The 17,041-nt window shown below is 42.8% G+C and overlaps 1 protein-coding gene across 2 annotated transcripts; it reads left to right on the forward strand.

The window, feature by feature from the left end:
* The first annotated feature begins 1,105 nt into the window (after nt 1–1,105).
* On the forward strand, nt 1,106–16,180 carry LOC136675343 (myelin protein P0-like). 2 transcript variants are annotated; one of them, XM_066651830.1, is made up of 6 exons: nt 1,106–1,309; nt 3,138–3,301; nt 4,939–5,152; nt 7,768–7,897; nt 8,243–8,291; nt 15,466–16,180. In XM_066651830.1, the coding sequence occupies exons 1-6, from the start codon at nt 1,138–1,140 to the stop codon at nt 15,481–15,483; spliced, it is 747 nt and encodes a 248-aa protein (XP_066507927.1). In that variant the 5' UTR covers nt 1,106–1,137; the 3' UTR covers nt 15,484–16,180. The 2 variants fall into 2 exon arrangements, with proteins under 2 accessions (XP_066507927.1, XP_066507926.1); XM_066651829.1 differs by lacking the exon at nt 15,466–16,180 and adding an exon at nt 13,801–14,481.
* Nucleotides 16,181–17,041: the final 861 nt, after the last annotated feature.

The raw sequence follows: 17,041 nt of genomic DNA on the forward strand, positions 1-17,041 counted from the left end.
ACACGTTTGACTGATTAATCCTTGCCCTAGGACACACGACACACCACGGTTACTGTTTAATCCTCGTCCACAAACCTGGCTGCAGGGTTTTAATATAGAAACTTATTTCAAATACTGTGGAGTAGTTTCACAGACAGGGATTAGTCCTGGTTTTTGGTTAATTACAGCAGCAATGGTGAAATAAATCAATTTAGTCTAAGTTTAGAGCTGCTCCAGGCTTATTCTGGTCTTAAGTCTAGTCCTGGACTAAATTGTAGTGATAATCTCTACCATTTTAGACCAGACTTAATCACCCCACTCTCATCTCACAGTTTATATTTACATTGATTTGTAAATATTCTGATCACGTTAAGATTGGTGTTTTTCTGCTTTAAATGTGTGTATTCTGTCTGTTTGTGCGCTGGAGGGTCATATGTGTCGTGTCATTGCTGTGCACCAGGAGGAATGTTATGTTATTGTCGTTTGTGATTGTTTTATCTAAAAAGCTTGCTGTGTAATGGCTTTTGTGACATGAAGAGAAGAGATATAATGATGTGTCAATTAAAACCAAGGCATACATTTTGCTCCCCGACTCTGTGACATGCGCACACACACACACACACACACACACACACACACACACACACACACACACGTTTGACTACACACTGGCTCAGACTCATTTAACAAAGGCTTTTTATCTGTCTCATTTTAGCCTTTTTAAATTGCAGTCTTGTCTTGTCAAATGGACATCATTTCTTTATTAAAAAGAGGTGAGAGAGTGAGTGAGTGAGTGAGATAGAGAGAAAGTGAGAGAGAGAAAGAGAGAGGTGGCGGGGGGGGGGTCCTTAAGGATGTTCTCTATCATATCTTGTCTTTGCAGTGTTAATGGATGGGCCTTTTTTTGAAAAGGAGGAGATGGAAAGAGAAAGAGACAGAACAGTAGTGAGTGGGGGGAAGAGAGAGAGAGAGAGAGAGAGAGAGTGATGGATGGAGAAAGACAAACGAGTGAAAGTAGTACTAGGGCAGGATCAGGCCTTGGGGTGGAGAAAGAGGGAGGAGAGTGATGGATGAAGAATGAAAGAAACAATAAAACGCTCCCAGGGCAGGGCCTGGCTCAGGGGTGTGGTTGGGTATAAACGGCATCCACTCATCCGCATGTCCCTCGACCTCACTCCCTCTATCCCTTCATTTCTCCTCCATTCTCTCTCACTTCTCTTCATCTCTGGTGCTCCTGGTCACAGTGGTTCCTCAGGCTGCCCGCGGGGACGTCCGATACTGGCCATGCTGACTCTACTGGTGCTCACAGCTGCCCTGCTGCTCACTGCAGGTAATTTTAAACAGAATATTCTATACATTATATAACAATATTCTGTCACACACAGCGCCACATGTAAAAGTCTGGAGACTCCTCATCAATGTTCATTTTGTACATGATAATACATTACCACATTTATTTCCTTTAAAAACTGTAATTTTATTAATGTAAAGCATTTTTATTTCGATTAAATATTTGCTTGAGTTGAAGGTTTTGCTTGTGGCCAACAGCAGGCAGTTATTGTATGTTTGTTTACATTTTCCTAATTAAATAAATGGCTTTTTAAAATATTTAAATGGCTTAAGTTTAATAAAGTTATCTTTCAGCAAATGTGTTTAATTGTTAAATGTAGGTGGGTTGTTGCAGTAACAGCAGCTTGTGGATTTTCAAAAGGGAGACATTTTTTAGTGTTTTTAACCTTTGTTTACTTGTTTATATCATTTGTTAATTTAAGGTAGAGTTACAACAGTGTGAGAAAAGTTAATGTGTATTACCCATGACTCCTTCTCCGAGGGCTAGGTTCAGTACCTTACTCTGGTAACTACACCTCAAAACACTAGTAAAAACCTCTGAGAAAGACGCTTAACACTGCATTTGCTTACGTCTGTAACAGGTTTCTAAAATCTACCTGAGAGTGTCTGCCCATGACATTAATGTAAATATAAATGCCTAGCCCTAGACTATATTTCCATTCAGTGTACAATCTCCATTAAGACCCCAGTAAAATTTAAGTCCTGTTTTAACGGGTGTTTCCTGCCCATTTTACTTTTGTTTTACGTCTGAGTTTTTGTGCTTTGTGTTGAGAAGAATAAACACCAGCTCTTTGCTATCACTGTCAGGAATGTGATTTAGCGCCAGATCATCCATCATCTTTAATAATTCATACAATCACCAGGTGCTCATTGTCTGGTCGAGTCACTAATTAGATCGTTAAATCAAATTAAGGCTTTGATGCATTTTATGATCTTTAGTATATAAACACCCCATAAACCGCCTCATTAAGAACTGTATGCTTCTGAAAATGCAAATTAAAAGTCCTTCCTATAGAAAGATACTTAAATAGTTTACTAAATTAGTAATTAAAATAAGCAGTACACACACACACACACACACACACACACACACACCTACACATGCCCGATTTGGATGGTGCGTACACAGACCTTCACGCATGTAGCTTATAGCAGCAAAGAGAATGTTTTAAAAAAGCACATAATCAAGAGAGAGCACCTTTAAAACACACAAAAACCCGAGTTAGCCTTTTCTCACTGTCCTTTACAGTTTTAAACAACGTCAGCACCTGCAAAGTGTGTTTATTTACAACTGACAAGATCCGTTTTGAGGTAGCGTGATGTTCTGCGCACGCACAGTCCAAATCGGGCAGCGGCGCAAATCTGGTAGCGACAAGGTGTAAAATGTCTGTGTTTTTTAAATAACCAACAAAAAGCTGTTTTGAATTTGTTCTGATGCTCCTCATCATCCTCCAGTCGCTCTGAATTCTTTCTGTTCTCTGCTTTAATCAGTGGCTCCTGAGTTCCTCAGTTACATCTCATAAGAGTTTTGGTGACTGAGTGTGTGATAGTTCAGTTTCTTTGTTAATGTACTGTTCCGTTTCTTTTCTGTTTGTATTGTGCAGTTTGAACATTTCTGGCTGAATTCCATATTTTGATGAAATTGCATGTTTGTGGAAATCAGAACAGACTTTAGCACCTTTCAGATTCATAATTACACATTATTACTGAATGTGACATATTTAACATATTGTTAGTCCATACTTGAATGTGAATGAGAAAATTAAATTGATAACTCCTGTGTGTGTCTGTGTGTGTGTGTGTTTCAGCACCTCAGTCCGAGGCTATAGTGGTTTATACAGGTTGGGAGAGGCATGCACTGGTGGGCTCAGATGTCAGGCTATCCTGCTCTTTCTTCTCCTGGAGGTGGACTTCAGACGATGTCACCTTTTCCTGGAACTACAGACCAGATGGGGCCAAAGACAGCATCTCAGTACGTATAGACACACACACACACACACACAAAACCTAATTAAAATATACATAACATATCAAGGGTGTCATGGTGGCGCAGCAGGTAGGTGCCACAGTCACACAGCTCCAGGGTCCTTGAGGTTGTGGGTTTGAGTCCCGCTCCGGGTGACTGTCTGTGAGGAGTGTGGTGTGTTCTCCCTGTGTCTGTGTGGGTTTCCTCCGGGTGACTGTCTGTGAGGAGTGTGGTGTGTTCTCCCTGTGTCTGAGTGGGTTTCCTCCGGGTGACTGTCTGTGAGGAGTGTGGTGTGTTCTCCCTGTGTCTGTGTGGGTTTCCTCCGGGTGGCTGTCTGTGAGGAGTGTGGTGTGTTCTCCCTGTATCTGCGTGGGTTTCCTCCAGGTGACCGTCTGTGAGGAGTGTGGTGTGTTCTCCCTGTGTCTGTGTGGGTTTCCTCCATGTGACTGTCTGTGAGGAGTGTGGTGTGTTCTCTCTGTGTCTGCGTGGGTTTCCTCCGGGTGACTGTCTGTGAGGAGTGTGGTGTGTTCTCCCTGTGTCTGCGTGGGTTTCTTCCGGGTGACTGTCTGTGAGGAGTGTGGTGTGTTCTCCCTGTGTCTGCGTGGGTTTCCTCCGGGTGACTGTCTGTGAGGAGTGTGGTGTGTTCTCCCTGTGTCTGCGTGGGTTTCATCCGGGTGACTGTCTGTGAGGAGTGTGGTGTGTTCTCCCTGTGTCTGCGTGGGTTTCTTCCGGGTGACTGTCTGTGAGGAGTGTGGTGTGTTCTCCCTGTGTCTGTGTGGGTTTCCTTCGGGTGACTGTCTGTGAGGAGTGTGGTGTGTTCTCCCTGTGTCTGCGTGGGTTTCCTCCGGGTGACTGTCTGTGAGGAGTGTGGTGTGTTCTCCCTGTGTCTGCGTGGGTTTCCTCCGGGTGACTGTCTGGGAGGAGTGTGGTGTGTTCTCCCTGTGTCTGCGTGGGTTTCATCCGGGTGACTGTCTGTGAGGAGTGTGGTGTGTTCTCCCTGTGTCTGCGTGGGTTTCCTCCGGGTGACTGTCTGTGAGGAGTGTGGTGTGTTCTCCCTGTGTCTGCGTGGGTTTCCTCCAGGTGACCGTCTGTGAGGAGTGTGGTGTGTTCTCCCTGGGTCTGTGTGGGTTTCCTCCGGGTGACTGTCTGTGAGGAGTGTGGTGTGTTCTCCCTGTGTCTGCGTGGGTTTCCTCCGGGTGACTGTCTGTGAGGGGTGTGGTGTGTTCTCCCTGTGTCTGCGTGGGTTTCTTCCGGGTGACTGTCTGTGAGGAGTGTGGTGTGTTCTCCCTGTGTCTGCGTGGGTTTCATCCGGGTGACTGTCTGTGAGGAGTGTGGTGTGTTCTCCCTGTGTCTGCGTGGGTTTCTTCCGGGTGACTGTCTGTGAGGAGTGTGGTGTGTTCTCCCTGTGTCTGCGTGGGTTTCTTCCGGGTGCTCCGGTTTCCTCAAATGAAGAACCCATCCTCATCTGGTCGACACCAGACCAAAGCCATACACACTGAGAGGATACACAAACATAAATTGACTCTTCGTTCCTTAACATGAATGAAGTATAAAACAGATTTCATAATTTACTGTTACATCTCACACACACTTCTGTGAATATGGTTCATTTTTTAATTTTTGATGTCTATGTGATTGGTCAGATTTTCCATTACACGGGAGGAGCTCCCTATTTGGACAACAAGGGGCCATTCCGGGAACGCCTGGAGTTTGTCGGGAATCCCTCTCGGCGTGATGGATCCATCCTAATCCGGAATGTGGACTTCAACGACAACGGAACCTTCACCTGTGATGCCAAGAATCCTCCCGACATAGTGGGTCGTCCCTCCAGTGTACGACTCCTGGTGTTTGAGAAAGGTATAATACTATCCTTGTCATTACCAGTGCTTTTATCAAAGCTTATATATTGATTACAAAAAAAGGAGCATCCACAATGAATGTGTGACCCAATGAATGACCAATAATTAACAATTTAGAATCAAACCAGTACCAATATCCCATTATTAATTAATAAATTTTGCCTAAATTCACACTATAATTCATACAGGTGTAGTGAGCGTAAACAGGTTATCTTGCACAAGGAAGAGTGCAGCTGTGCGAGTATTTAACTGTTCTCCCATTTGTGAGAACCACCACTGTGGTGTTATCCACAATGCTATCCATTTTATAGGTTGAAAAAAAAGGAAATGCCACTGCTAGTGTTTAGACTCTGTGCATAAGCTTTAAATAATAAGGTAAATTGTTGTTTGGAATCATTGGTTATAATTCCTAAATTTGACCAATAATAATAATAAGGTAATAATAAAATGTGGCCTTGGAAAATGAGTACAAGGCGACAAACTACAACTTGGGTGATTTATTCCAGAAGAGCGCCATTTGAGATTAAAATACATGACGATATCTGAGAGATTCTCTTTTTCTTTTTACAGTAATAGCATTACAAAGTTCAAATAACTCTGTGTTCCTAATCTGATGAAGAAAATATGTGGGAAAAATACAAACAGAGTTTTAAAAAAAAGAAAAGAAAATGTCAGGCAAATACAGCCGTGACAAACTACAAACAGAAAAAACATCCCATAAACATTTACCACGGTCTCTATTTAAAGCCCTGAATCTTCTAAAACAAATGTTACAATGCTGTTGAAATCAAAAGGTCTTTGACACCTACACAGAAGGTTCTCCCAGCTCAGTTTCCCCAGATCTACTCTTCTCTCAGAACCTGGCCCTGCACTGTGGAGAACAGCAGCCTCGTTTGGCAGTACGTTAGCTTTCGCTTGCCATCTGTGAGTTTACAGGGAAATCTCAGCCACAACTTAAAGAAGTCTCACATCGCAGTGATATTTTATATGGAATTGCCAGATCATTTCAGTCTTAAAGAGCTATACACTTATGAAGATTTTCAACTAAAGCTCTGGATACAGCCTGGTTACATTCTCCACTGCCTATGAATCAATGGCAAATCACAACGTAAAACTGTACCCAAACTGGCAAGGATCTGTGAAACTGCTACAGAGTTTATAGATACAGAACCCAATACAGATTTCGGTGAATGATCTGGATTAGAATGTAACACCACATTTACACTTTTGTCCTGCGGGGGGCAGGAACGGGACCTTTGGCCCTTTTCCACCAACATGGAACCGGTTTGGTTCCTGTTTTCAAAGCTAATTTGGAACAGTTTGCTGCATTTCCACCAACATAAACTGATTTGTGAATCAGAAAAGTTAGTTCCCAGCTTGAACCAAAGAATAGCAGGTCCTTCAGCGTGAGACGTGAAGACGTCAATGGGCGTTTCAAGCTAACAAGTCTTCAGAAGGAGCACAGAGCCTCAAATAAAGCACTACTGCACAGTGGAGCCGGACGAGGTCATTTACAGAGTGTTATATATAAATAAAAGCAAGAAAGTGCTTAGTTTGTGTTTTTCTTGGGCTTTGTTAAGTCGTGACACAAGGCGCACTGGCTACTTCTCTCTGCTGTCCACAAGCTCGATTGAACTGTTCAGAACTCAATTACAGAACGTGTGTTATATCTATCACTGTGATCTGAATCCGCTGTAAACTGTGGAATAACTATGTCTCATTCCTGTCTGTCCATTTATCTCTGAATTATGGCTATGGCACTGAATTCAGCCTCAGGAACGCTGGAACCGAGCAACCTGACAACGCCCCCCCGCTGATGACATAACCTTGGTTCCAAGATAGCACCACGGTTACAAGAATAATGAAAAGAATCGTTCAAGAACCAGACTTCTTTTGGTGGAAAAAGCTATTTGTGACACTGGCTCTTTGGTCCAAGGTCAAACCTGGCAACACAGTCAGACTTAACAGCAGGATCAGCCCTGGAAACTACTGCTGTCACACTGTCAGCCCTATAATATAATACACTTCCGACATGTGTTACAGGGAAGTCAGATTCCAGTACTGCTTCTCCAACCAGAGGCATAGCCTCGTCATCATCAGTAGTCTCACCATCAGAACCTACTAGCTCAGACACCAGGGGTGCCACACTTGGCTGTTTAATCATCATCGAAATATGCACAGCTCCTCTTTGGAAGAATGGACCACCTACTCTTCCTGCTACCCTCACAGCTGCATTCTTGTCCATGTTGTGTGTCTGGACCTTTTGCTGTTTGTGGACTTTGCAGGTCCTTTACCAGCAAAAACCTACAGGAATAGCTATGTGTCAACTTGTAGTTCTAAGTAGACCAAGTAAGTGATATCCAACCCATTGGCAGCAGTTAGTTTGAGCCAGCCTGATGTTGTCAGCATGTTTTCTTCCTCACCACCCAAGTGTTAACGAAGTAATTGTGCTCATCTGACTGCCCATAAGGACGGCATGGTGGAGCAGCAGGTCGAGTCTCTGTCACAGCTCCAGGGACCTGTAGGTTGTGGGTTCGAGTCCTGCTCTCATTGCCACACTGTGTGTTAGGGGCTTAAGTCAATTATATTAAAAATATTTCTCTCTTTCTACAGTTCCAATCCAGGCTGGAGTGATAACAGGAGCGATCATCGGTGTGGTTTTGGGTTTGCTGATTCTGGTGGTGGCTATTTACTATCTGATGCGTTTCCTGGTGGCCAGACGCGTCTTCACCCTGAGCATGAGGTCAGTCTGGGAGCGTTTGCTGCCTCAAGCACGTCCTGAACCTCTGCCTGGCATAGATACGCACACACATGTAAAGGCACATACCCTCACCCACATTTCACCCAAGTCCCCTCAGGTTTCAGACCAGCGTAAGCATATCCATACACACACGTTCAGTAAGGCCAAGGCTCATGCCTTACCGAGCCACGACGAACCCACACACATCTTTGCCAAGGCCAAGGCAGGGCCACTGATTCCATTTGCGGCCAGCGGGGTGGTTAAGCCGAAGAGTTAACAAGCAGTTCTCTCCTCCAACCACCGGAGGGCCACAACACTCAATTTAATCTTGTGTTTCTGTTCCCTCAGCAAACATGGCAAGAAAGGCAAAGGAAAAGAAGGATCACAGCCAAGACAGGCAAGTGCTCACCTGCTGTCAGACACACACCTGCAGTCAAACACACACCTGCAGTCAAACACACACACACACCTCACAAATACCCCACTCTGATTTGGCTCCTCTCTTCTGCTCACCCCTTGACGCCTTCCTCCTGTGTTTAGAATCAATGAATAGTTTACAAAAGAGTGTGACACAATACTTTAGTGAGTAAATAGTAAAAGAAAATTTAATATTTATTTGTTTATTTATTTATTTATTTATTTATATTAAACCACCCCCTTAAGTCTACAACAATGTGGCAAAATCTACGTGTTTGTGAATAATGATAATTATATTATACAATATAAAATTACTACATACGATAAGTGCTCTCTGCTGCTGAAATAATGAACCTGTGACTCAAATGGAAAGTAATAAACTTTGCATTACGTTTTTATCTTCCAATTTAAACCCAATATACGGAAACAAATTAACATGGCTTTTCAGCATTTCAGCAGTATAGTGTTTATGACTGTATAGTGTGACTGTCTGTGAGGAGTGTGGTGTGTTCTCTCTGTGTCTGCGTGGGTTTCCTCCGGGTGACCGTCTGTGAGGAGTGTGGTGTGTTCTCTCTGTGTCTGCGTGGGTTTCCTCCGGGTGACTGTCTGTGATTAGTGTGGTGTTTTCTCTCTGTGTCTGCGTGGGTTTCCTCCGGGTGACTGTCTGTGAGGAGTGTGGTGTGTTCTCCCTGTGTCTGCGTGGGTTTCCTCCGGGTGACTGTCTGTGAGGAGTGTGGTGTGTTCTCTCTGTGTCTGCGTCGGTTTCCTCTGGGTGACTGTCTGTGAGGAGTGTGGTGTGTTTTTTTTACTTTACGTTTAAGTCACAGGTTCATTGTTTCACAGTAGAGAGCCCTTGCGGTCGGTAGTTGAGAGATGTTTGATGTTCGTAAGTCGCTGTTTTAGTACATTAAGCCATTTAAAGCATTTTGGACTCTCCCTGTTTCTCAGTATGTGTTAATGTAAATGAAGCTGGGTACAGCTAATAGCTGCTAAGTTACAAACATTATGTTGATTATGGACTTTAATTCTATTTAGAAATGTTCATAGACTTTATTTAACTAAATTTCAGATGCTGTGGAATTTTCCCTCATGTGCTAGCTGCACTTTTTTGCCAGAACTGTCAATAGTGGTGTTTGACAGCATGCATGTGAAGGTCATTTCCAGCAGCAGACATTCTGGCCCCTAAGGACACACTGATCCCCCCTCCTCCCCCAAATCTTTCATTTTCCTTACATAGCCATATTTTCTTAAACTTAGATTTCGCACTCTTTGCTCACTATGTTCTGTATGATGTCTTAGACACATAACGGTGGTAAAACCCTGTTTTAAGAGGTTCATTAAACAACCACGTGCCATGTAAGAAGCCATTAATCAATGCGAAGAGCCCCCAGGCAAATGGCTCTTTAAATATACACCATTACTTTAACAAAGGGCCCTTCGTGACTCTTTGGTAAAGAGCTAAAATAGTCACACATTTCTGTGGCTTATGCTCAGTGTTGCAACATAAACATAATTCTGTCTTAATTATACGTAAGTTTTGAATAATTATGCAGTGACAGTTTGGTAAAGGTGAAGCAGCAGCATTCAAATCACACAGCGAGTGCTCTTACCTCCTAAAATGGGATCAGAGTTACTGAGTGTTTCTGGAGCAAACGGCTGAATATTCTGATTTTAGAGATTTTAGATGCATTTCTTCTGGTGTGTCCTGGAAATGCATTGCTTGCTGGTCCTTATGTTGTTTCACTGTCTACCTCATTTGTTGAAGTCCTCTGTGTATGCCAGCTGTGCCCTTGTCAAAGAAGAAGTGCTTAAGTGATGTTATTGTGGAACCACCAATTTGTACTAAATCACTACTAATATGTGAATTAAATTATATTAAGTCACACTTAATATACACTGAGTGAACTAGTCATATGCAAACTAGTCAGGTCTCATCTGGGTGGAGTTTCCGTGTTCTCCCTGTGTCTGTGTGGGTTTCCTCCGGGTCTCTGCTTTCCTCCCACAGTCCAAACACATGGAGGTGAGGTGAATTAGCTTCTCTCTAATAACTGCCCTGGTGTGTGTGTGAATGAGTGAATGTGTGTGAGCCCAGATATGGATGGTGTCTCTGTCCTGGGTGAAGCCCTTGTGACCGATGCAGTCCTCCAGGTGGACGGTCGGTCCTGGTCGAGAGTACGCTGTGAGCGTTTGGCTGCTGCTTCTCACCTGTGTGTGTGTGTATGTGTGTATGTGTGTGTGTGTGTGTAGTGAATGTACTGAGTCCTTGGGTATCTAGGTATCTATATAAAGGCGCTATATAAGTGTAATGATAAATAAAAATTTCTCTGAGCTGCCTCTAAAACACATTAAAATGAGCTGAAATTATTAATAAAACAAGTCACTAATAGAAACAAACACAGAGCATGTGATAATAATCACTAATAAAACTATCACAGAATACACCACTGTACAGTGTTACACCCCACAACGCTGTAAATGAATTAGACTTTTACAGCACTAAGCTCATAAATAACATGCTGCAGAAATAACACACGACTAGTTCCCTCAGTGTATACCAGTGTAACTTAATGTGATTTCAATATCAGTAATGATTGGGTACAAATCACTGGGTCTACAGTCGTACACTTTTTTGGGGGAGGGTTGGTAGATTTTTGTAACTGATAATAATATTGATGTACAGAGATGTTGTGGGATATTTTTGAGGACAGTTGAATAGCACCAGCAGGTTACATTTGCTTAATTTGGATTTGATTTACAGCATGATTTCAGGGCAAGACATCAATTATAAGAATAGGTTTTTATGTATTTGTTTTGGACACAATTAAGCCTCGCCCTGGACCATGTATTTTCCGTTTAATGGAGAATGCTGTACAGGTTCAGGAGCAGGTAGAATCCCTGTCTGGGAAATCAGCCCAGAGGTGAAGAAAACACATTAGGAGAATTCTCTTCTAGTAAATATCTACTTATTTTGTTAAACTGTCATAAGCTGGCATTCAAATGGAGTTCAATGTACAGCCACATTCTCTCTGTCTCTCTCTCTCTCTCTCTCTCTCTCTCTCAGTCTCACAGATACACACACACACATACACACTCATCCTCTTCTTCTCTCTGTCTCCGCTTGTCATTTGCACTTCTTCATGGCTTCGTCTCTCACTTTCCTCATTTATCTGTCTGTTTTGGGTGTCTTTTTCATTTTCACTCTCTCTCTCTCTCTCTCTCTCTCTCTCTCTCTCGTCTGCAGGTGCATATTAAGATCCTGTTGGATTTTATGATTGTCATTTATTATCTGATATAATACTAAGTCTGTTATCGTCTTTATCCAACACACTACCTCTCACGTACACTGTACTTCATGAAAGAATATAAACAGACTGAAAGAGCTTTACGAAATCTATTCCTGTCTTCATCTACATGTTCTGTCTATCAATTTATCTATTCATCCATTCATCTATCCATCCATCTGCCTTCTCCTTATTCACCTCGTTTGTTTATATGTATTGCCTTCTGTCAGCTTTGTTCTTCATTTCTTTCTTTTTTCCCAGTTTCTTTCTTTTTCTCCCTGTCCATCTGCTGAAGAGCGATCTCGGTCCGCTGACCAAACAGTACAATAGGCTGGAAATGATTCCCTTACAGTTTTAAAATCAGTTTTACACAGATTAGAGAGACTGACATTGAAAATGCCCTTGAATATATAAATACATAATGCAAAAGAACTGAATTTATTTTCAGACGGAAGGGTTCTTGAGTAGCTGTAGCAGACAGATCATGTTTATAGACGCTAACCTGAGATCACTCAATAGCGCAACTGACACATGCAGTAAATTTCCATATTTTGAAGGGGCCATAAATGGCCTGTTAATGCTCTGCCCACAAAATACTTCTTTCATAGGAATAATTGGGCGAGATTTACAGATGTTACCCAAAATTCCATTCAAGTAAACAAACAAATCCAATAAAATAGTCAAATATAACTGAAAGACACAGAAAGTCTCCACAAGGGGGAGCTATTATTATGCTTTTGCGAACACGACTAACAGCGCTTTTCCACTGCGTGGTACCTACTCGTCTCGGCTTGGCTCTGTTCTCCTCGTTTGCTCTTCCACTCGTCAAATCTTTCACATTTTTAGTCCCTGCTCTCTTGTGGTTCCGTGTGAGCTGAGCAGGCACTTGACGTGACGTGCAAACCTTGCAGATTTCTGATTGGCCAGAGAGACTTCATTAGAGACTACGAAATGCAGACATCCAGCACAAACTAGCAATTTGTAAAATCTCCAAGCGACAGTAGTGGTTACGTTCGTTTTACCTGACTCACAATGGCAGCTCGTAAAAAAGAGATTACACAAGAGTCCTTTGAAGTGGTACAAATGTTTCTTAGATTGGTGGCTGATGAAAGACTCCAGCAAGACCTGGACAGAGCAACAAGGAATGAAAAACCCTACTGAACCCTCAGAACTAAACTGTATTCAGTCCCAAAAAAAAAAATTAAAATCACAACAACACACGAAAGCATGAGTATACAGCGCTTAGTGTTACTGTCACCAGTGCTGTGGCTTCAAAAGCCTGTGGTTCCTGTTAAAGACTGTGTTTGGCTATGTTCGGGAAGCTAAGCTAAAAGCTACCAGGACAGGAACGATGGACAAAAAAGCGAGTAGAGCCGAGTAGGTACCATACAATGGAAAAGCACCATAAAAGAAGAAAACCCACACCACCAGGGTTTCACAAATGCATTTTACATAGGGAGGTTCATTTATGTTTTTTTGAACCTCGATTACACGACCAAAAACCTGACTTAGCTTAAGGAGGCTAGCTTTTGAAAACTCTAAATTTGTAAATGAACAACACAAAAGTAGTGAAGGTAGCTTTTGCCATTGTTGTCTTGTGTAGATTAGCACAGTTAGCATGGATAGGTCAGTTAGGCTTATTGTGCTAATACAAACTGTAATGTTTATATCTACTGCTGTATTATCATTACTTTAAAAGCCTCCATGTTTTTGGGGGTGGTACAGAGGTCAGGTGTGTGAGAATATTTGTATGTGCAGGTGCTGTGATTGTCATGCTGTCACTCTCTCTCTGACTGACTGACGGCTTCCTGTTTTGTCCTCCCTTCCAGAAACCGAAAGTTCCCCTCGTTTACCTCTCCTTCTAACCGCTCGTTCTCCTTTTTTTCTCTCTTTCTTCCTTCTTCACTCTTGCTCCCATAACAAAACTACACCATTCTCCTTCTCCATTTCTTTGTTCATCACTGCCATACCTTATTTAACAAGACACCCTCTCTTTTTCTTTTTTGCTGACTTATTAGCTTCTCCTCTTTTCCTTTTCTCCTCTCTCTCTCTCTCTCTGAATCACATTCTCAACTCTCCTTTGTTCCTCTCTCTCTCTCTCTCTCTCTCTCTCTCTCTCTCTCTCTCTCTCTCTCTCTCTCTCACTCCCTCTCACTCCTGCCATAGTGACTCTATCCTCCCCTTCCCACGCTCCCTCTCTCTCCTCAGGCTTCTGTTCTGGTGGACCCGGCCAAGCAAAAGGCGGCAGCGTCCGAGAAGAAGAAGCAGGAGTCTCGCAAGGAAAAGAAATAGGGGTCGGGGAGCAGAGAGCTAGAGCTGCAGGGCAAGGGATCTAAGCACTTGCCGGCAGCCCAGGGCAGACAGACCAGGGAGGACAGGGTCCTTATGACCATTGAGCTGGAGCTCATGAAACACGAGCCGACTGAAGGAGGAGAAGGAGGAGAGAAGGCCACGAGCCGCCCGGCTGCCCTTCTCTCCACCCTCTCCGACCTCGGCCGCAAAATCTCTCTCCGCTGAGCGAGTGAGCGAGGGATGGAAGGAGGGTGAGGCGAAGGAGGAGGAGTGGTAGAATACACCTAAACGAGTGGAGAAGGAGAGAACCCTTGATATAAAAGCTCGAGCATGCTGTTTCTGGCCTAAAACATCAAAGCAAAAATGAACTCTTTATTATTCCAAACAAAATAGGAGCCCAGATTTACTGATTCTGTATGAATTCTATATTGACTGTAAACTCGATTATCATTTAAACTTGGGGGGAGAAATCTATAAAGACTGTAGATTGAAAGATTTAGAGCAAAAGACAAACGCTAGCACTGCTCTAAAGCCCGTGCACACACAGTGTCATTGAGAATGGTAGAATGGCGTTAAATTATTCTATTAATTATTTCTCTTTCTCTCTCTCTCTCTCTCTCTCTCTCTCTCTCTCTCTCTCCCCCTCTGCCTGTCTCTATCTCTACCTCTCACTCTCTCTCTGCCTGTCTCTATCTCTATCTCTCACTCTCTGTCACACACACACACACACACACAGACTCAATCAATGGATAATCACACTCTCTCTTTGGATAATCTGTGGTGCAACTCCCATCTTTCCCCACAGTACACATCTTCAAGCACACGTTCAGTTTCTTTCTTCCCACTGTCAGATTCTTACTCCGGTGCCCATCTTTGGGGTCTCTTTCCTCTTTCAGATGTCTGTCGTCGTGTCCTCATTTTGTAGCTGGTGTCATGTCCTTATTCTGAAGTAAAATAATCCTTTTTATTAACGGGGAAATGATTGCCATTTTCAGTAATAAATACCATTGTGCGCCGTAGTGAAAGATATTATTTTAAGCCAAAACGTTGTGCCTCGATGACATGTTGCCAGAACCAAAGTACGAATCAAATACGACTGCTGCACTGGGCAAGTTAACATTGCTTTGGTCTGAAACACTTGCACTGAACTGATGGAGTAAACCTGGCAACCTCAGCCCTTTCAAAAACCAGGACGCTTTGCCAAATATATAGTTTTAAGTTGCTTTGGAAGTAGAAGCTTACACTTTGAAGGTGTTTGTGTATAATTTAGTTAAGACTTTTTAATTCACAGCAGTCTTAGCTGGCTTCTAGCGCGTATGTAGCAACTGGCATTCTCTTCCCTACCGAGAAGTTCCCTTCCCTGACAGCAGCTACAGAAATGATGCGCAAATTGAAAGGTCTGTTTTTCCAAAATGGACTTCTCTGAAAGTTCTACATTAAATGTCTCTTTCTTCTTGTTCTTTCTCTCTTCCCCTCCCTCTCTTTGTCTTCCTTTCCCTTTTCTCTAAATCTTCTAACTACGATTTCATCTCTCATAATTGATCTACTGGTGCTATGACATCACATTCTGATCCGCTGTAGGCTGGCCCTTCAAAGTAACCACACCCTCCCTCTCCCTTTTCATTCATTCAGGGCTAAACACACAAAGAAAGAAAACGAGTGACCTCACGTGAACACTATTCACTCCCGTGAAGTCCTTGCCCAACTCTAATCTAAAAAAAAACAAAAAGAAAATACATTGTGTCTTCAGAAGCGTGCACCCAAACAACACATGATTGTTTCTTTCAGCTTATGCCACATTCCAGATCAGCCCCCATCTGCAGAACGAATTTTAAATCCATGTGCACCACTAAAAAAAGACTCATCTCTCTTTCTTGCTGTGGGGATGAGGGTATTTTTAGTTCTGTCAGGGTGTAATGCACCATACCCACAGTTCTACCCATGACTTAGGGAGGAGTGTGTGTGTCTGTGCGTTACAATGCGTGAGCCTCTCCGACAGCAGTGACCGAACCCCGCAGAATGACGTTGATACTGTTGTCAGAGTGTGTAAACATGCATATGTGGATACACACAAACACACACTATCAGGGGGTGGGGACCGGTGTTGGGGAAGTTACTCGGAAAAGTAATGCATTATGAAAGTACTGATACCTTCTTTCAAACCTTAATGAAGTTATTTTACTGATTACATTTACAAAAGTCTAATGTATGGAAATGAGTCTAGGGAAGATACGTCACTATGTAAAAAAACAAACAAACAATGTGCAGTTTACAGAGCTGTTTCTGAATGAAAGTGGAATTTTATAAGAGTTTTTTGCACTTCTCACATTTGCGCTGCTCACATTTCCATTTAAAATTGCGCAGGTAGCAGCTCTTACATTAGATACATGGGAAGGCTATAAAGGAAATGTAGTTTAAGTCAGGACCAATAATGTTATTAAAAAAATGAATACTGTAATTCATAGCAAAGAAGGAAGGAGGAAATTAGACTGCTGTAGCGTGTTACTTTGTACCTTGTTACGCCAACACTGATGGGGACTAGTTGGTCCCTGTTGGCCCTGTATGTGTCCTAAGGTGAGTTATTTTTCCATTTCTCAAACACTCATTCGCTTCATCTTAAGGCATCATGGTTTATCCATTACTCCTCCTTACAAAAAATCACCCCACTCTTCTCCTCTCCCTCTTTCATCCCTCACTCCTATTGGTTTGAAAGATGCAGCGCTCACCCTGCCACCTACTGCCCTCAACAGGAAACTCCCATTTGGCCTCATCGTCTTGACGACAACAAAGCCAAAATGCTAATATACCTAGCTCTCTGCTGACCGCGAAACATACGTGTTTTATTTTTTTTTTTTTATGTGTTTGTGTAAATACATTTCTAGTCCGACAACACGTCTGTAACCCATCGAGATTTTAAGACAACAAAACGTAGAAGTGGTGGAAAAATTGATCATGACTGTATTTTGCTAATTCTAGTGCAATAGTACACTGGACTTTGTGTGGGAGGCGGAAATGTAATTGTATTTAATGATATTTATATCTGCACTCTTGTGTTGACTGACATGGTAGGACTCATATGGCTGTTTTCAAGTGTGTTTTCTTCATCAGGGTGTTGGCGTGCTAAGCTACAGGAAGTACTCCCACTGGGAGAGGACAT

The sequence above is a fragment of the Hoplias malabaricus genome, chromosome X1 (assembly GCF_029633855.1).
Source record: "Hoplias malabaricus isolate fHopMal1 chromosome X1, fHopMal1.hap1, whole genome shotgun sequence".
Lineage (NCBI taxonomy): Eukaryota > Metazoa > Chordata > Actinopteri > Characiformes > Erythrinidae > Hoplias > Hoplias malabaricus.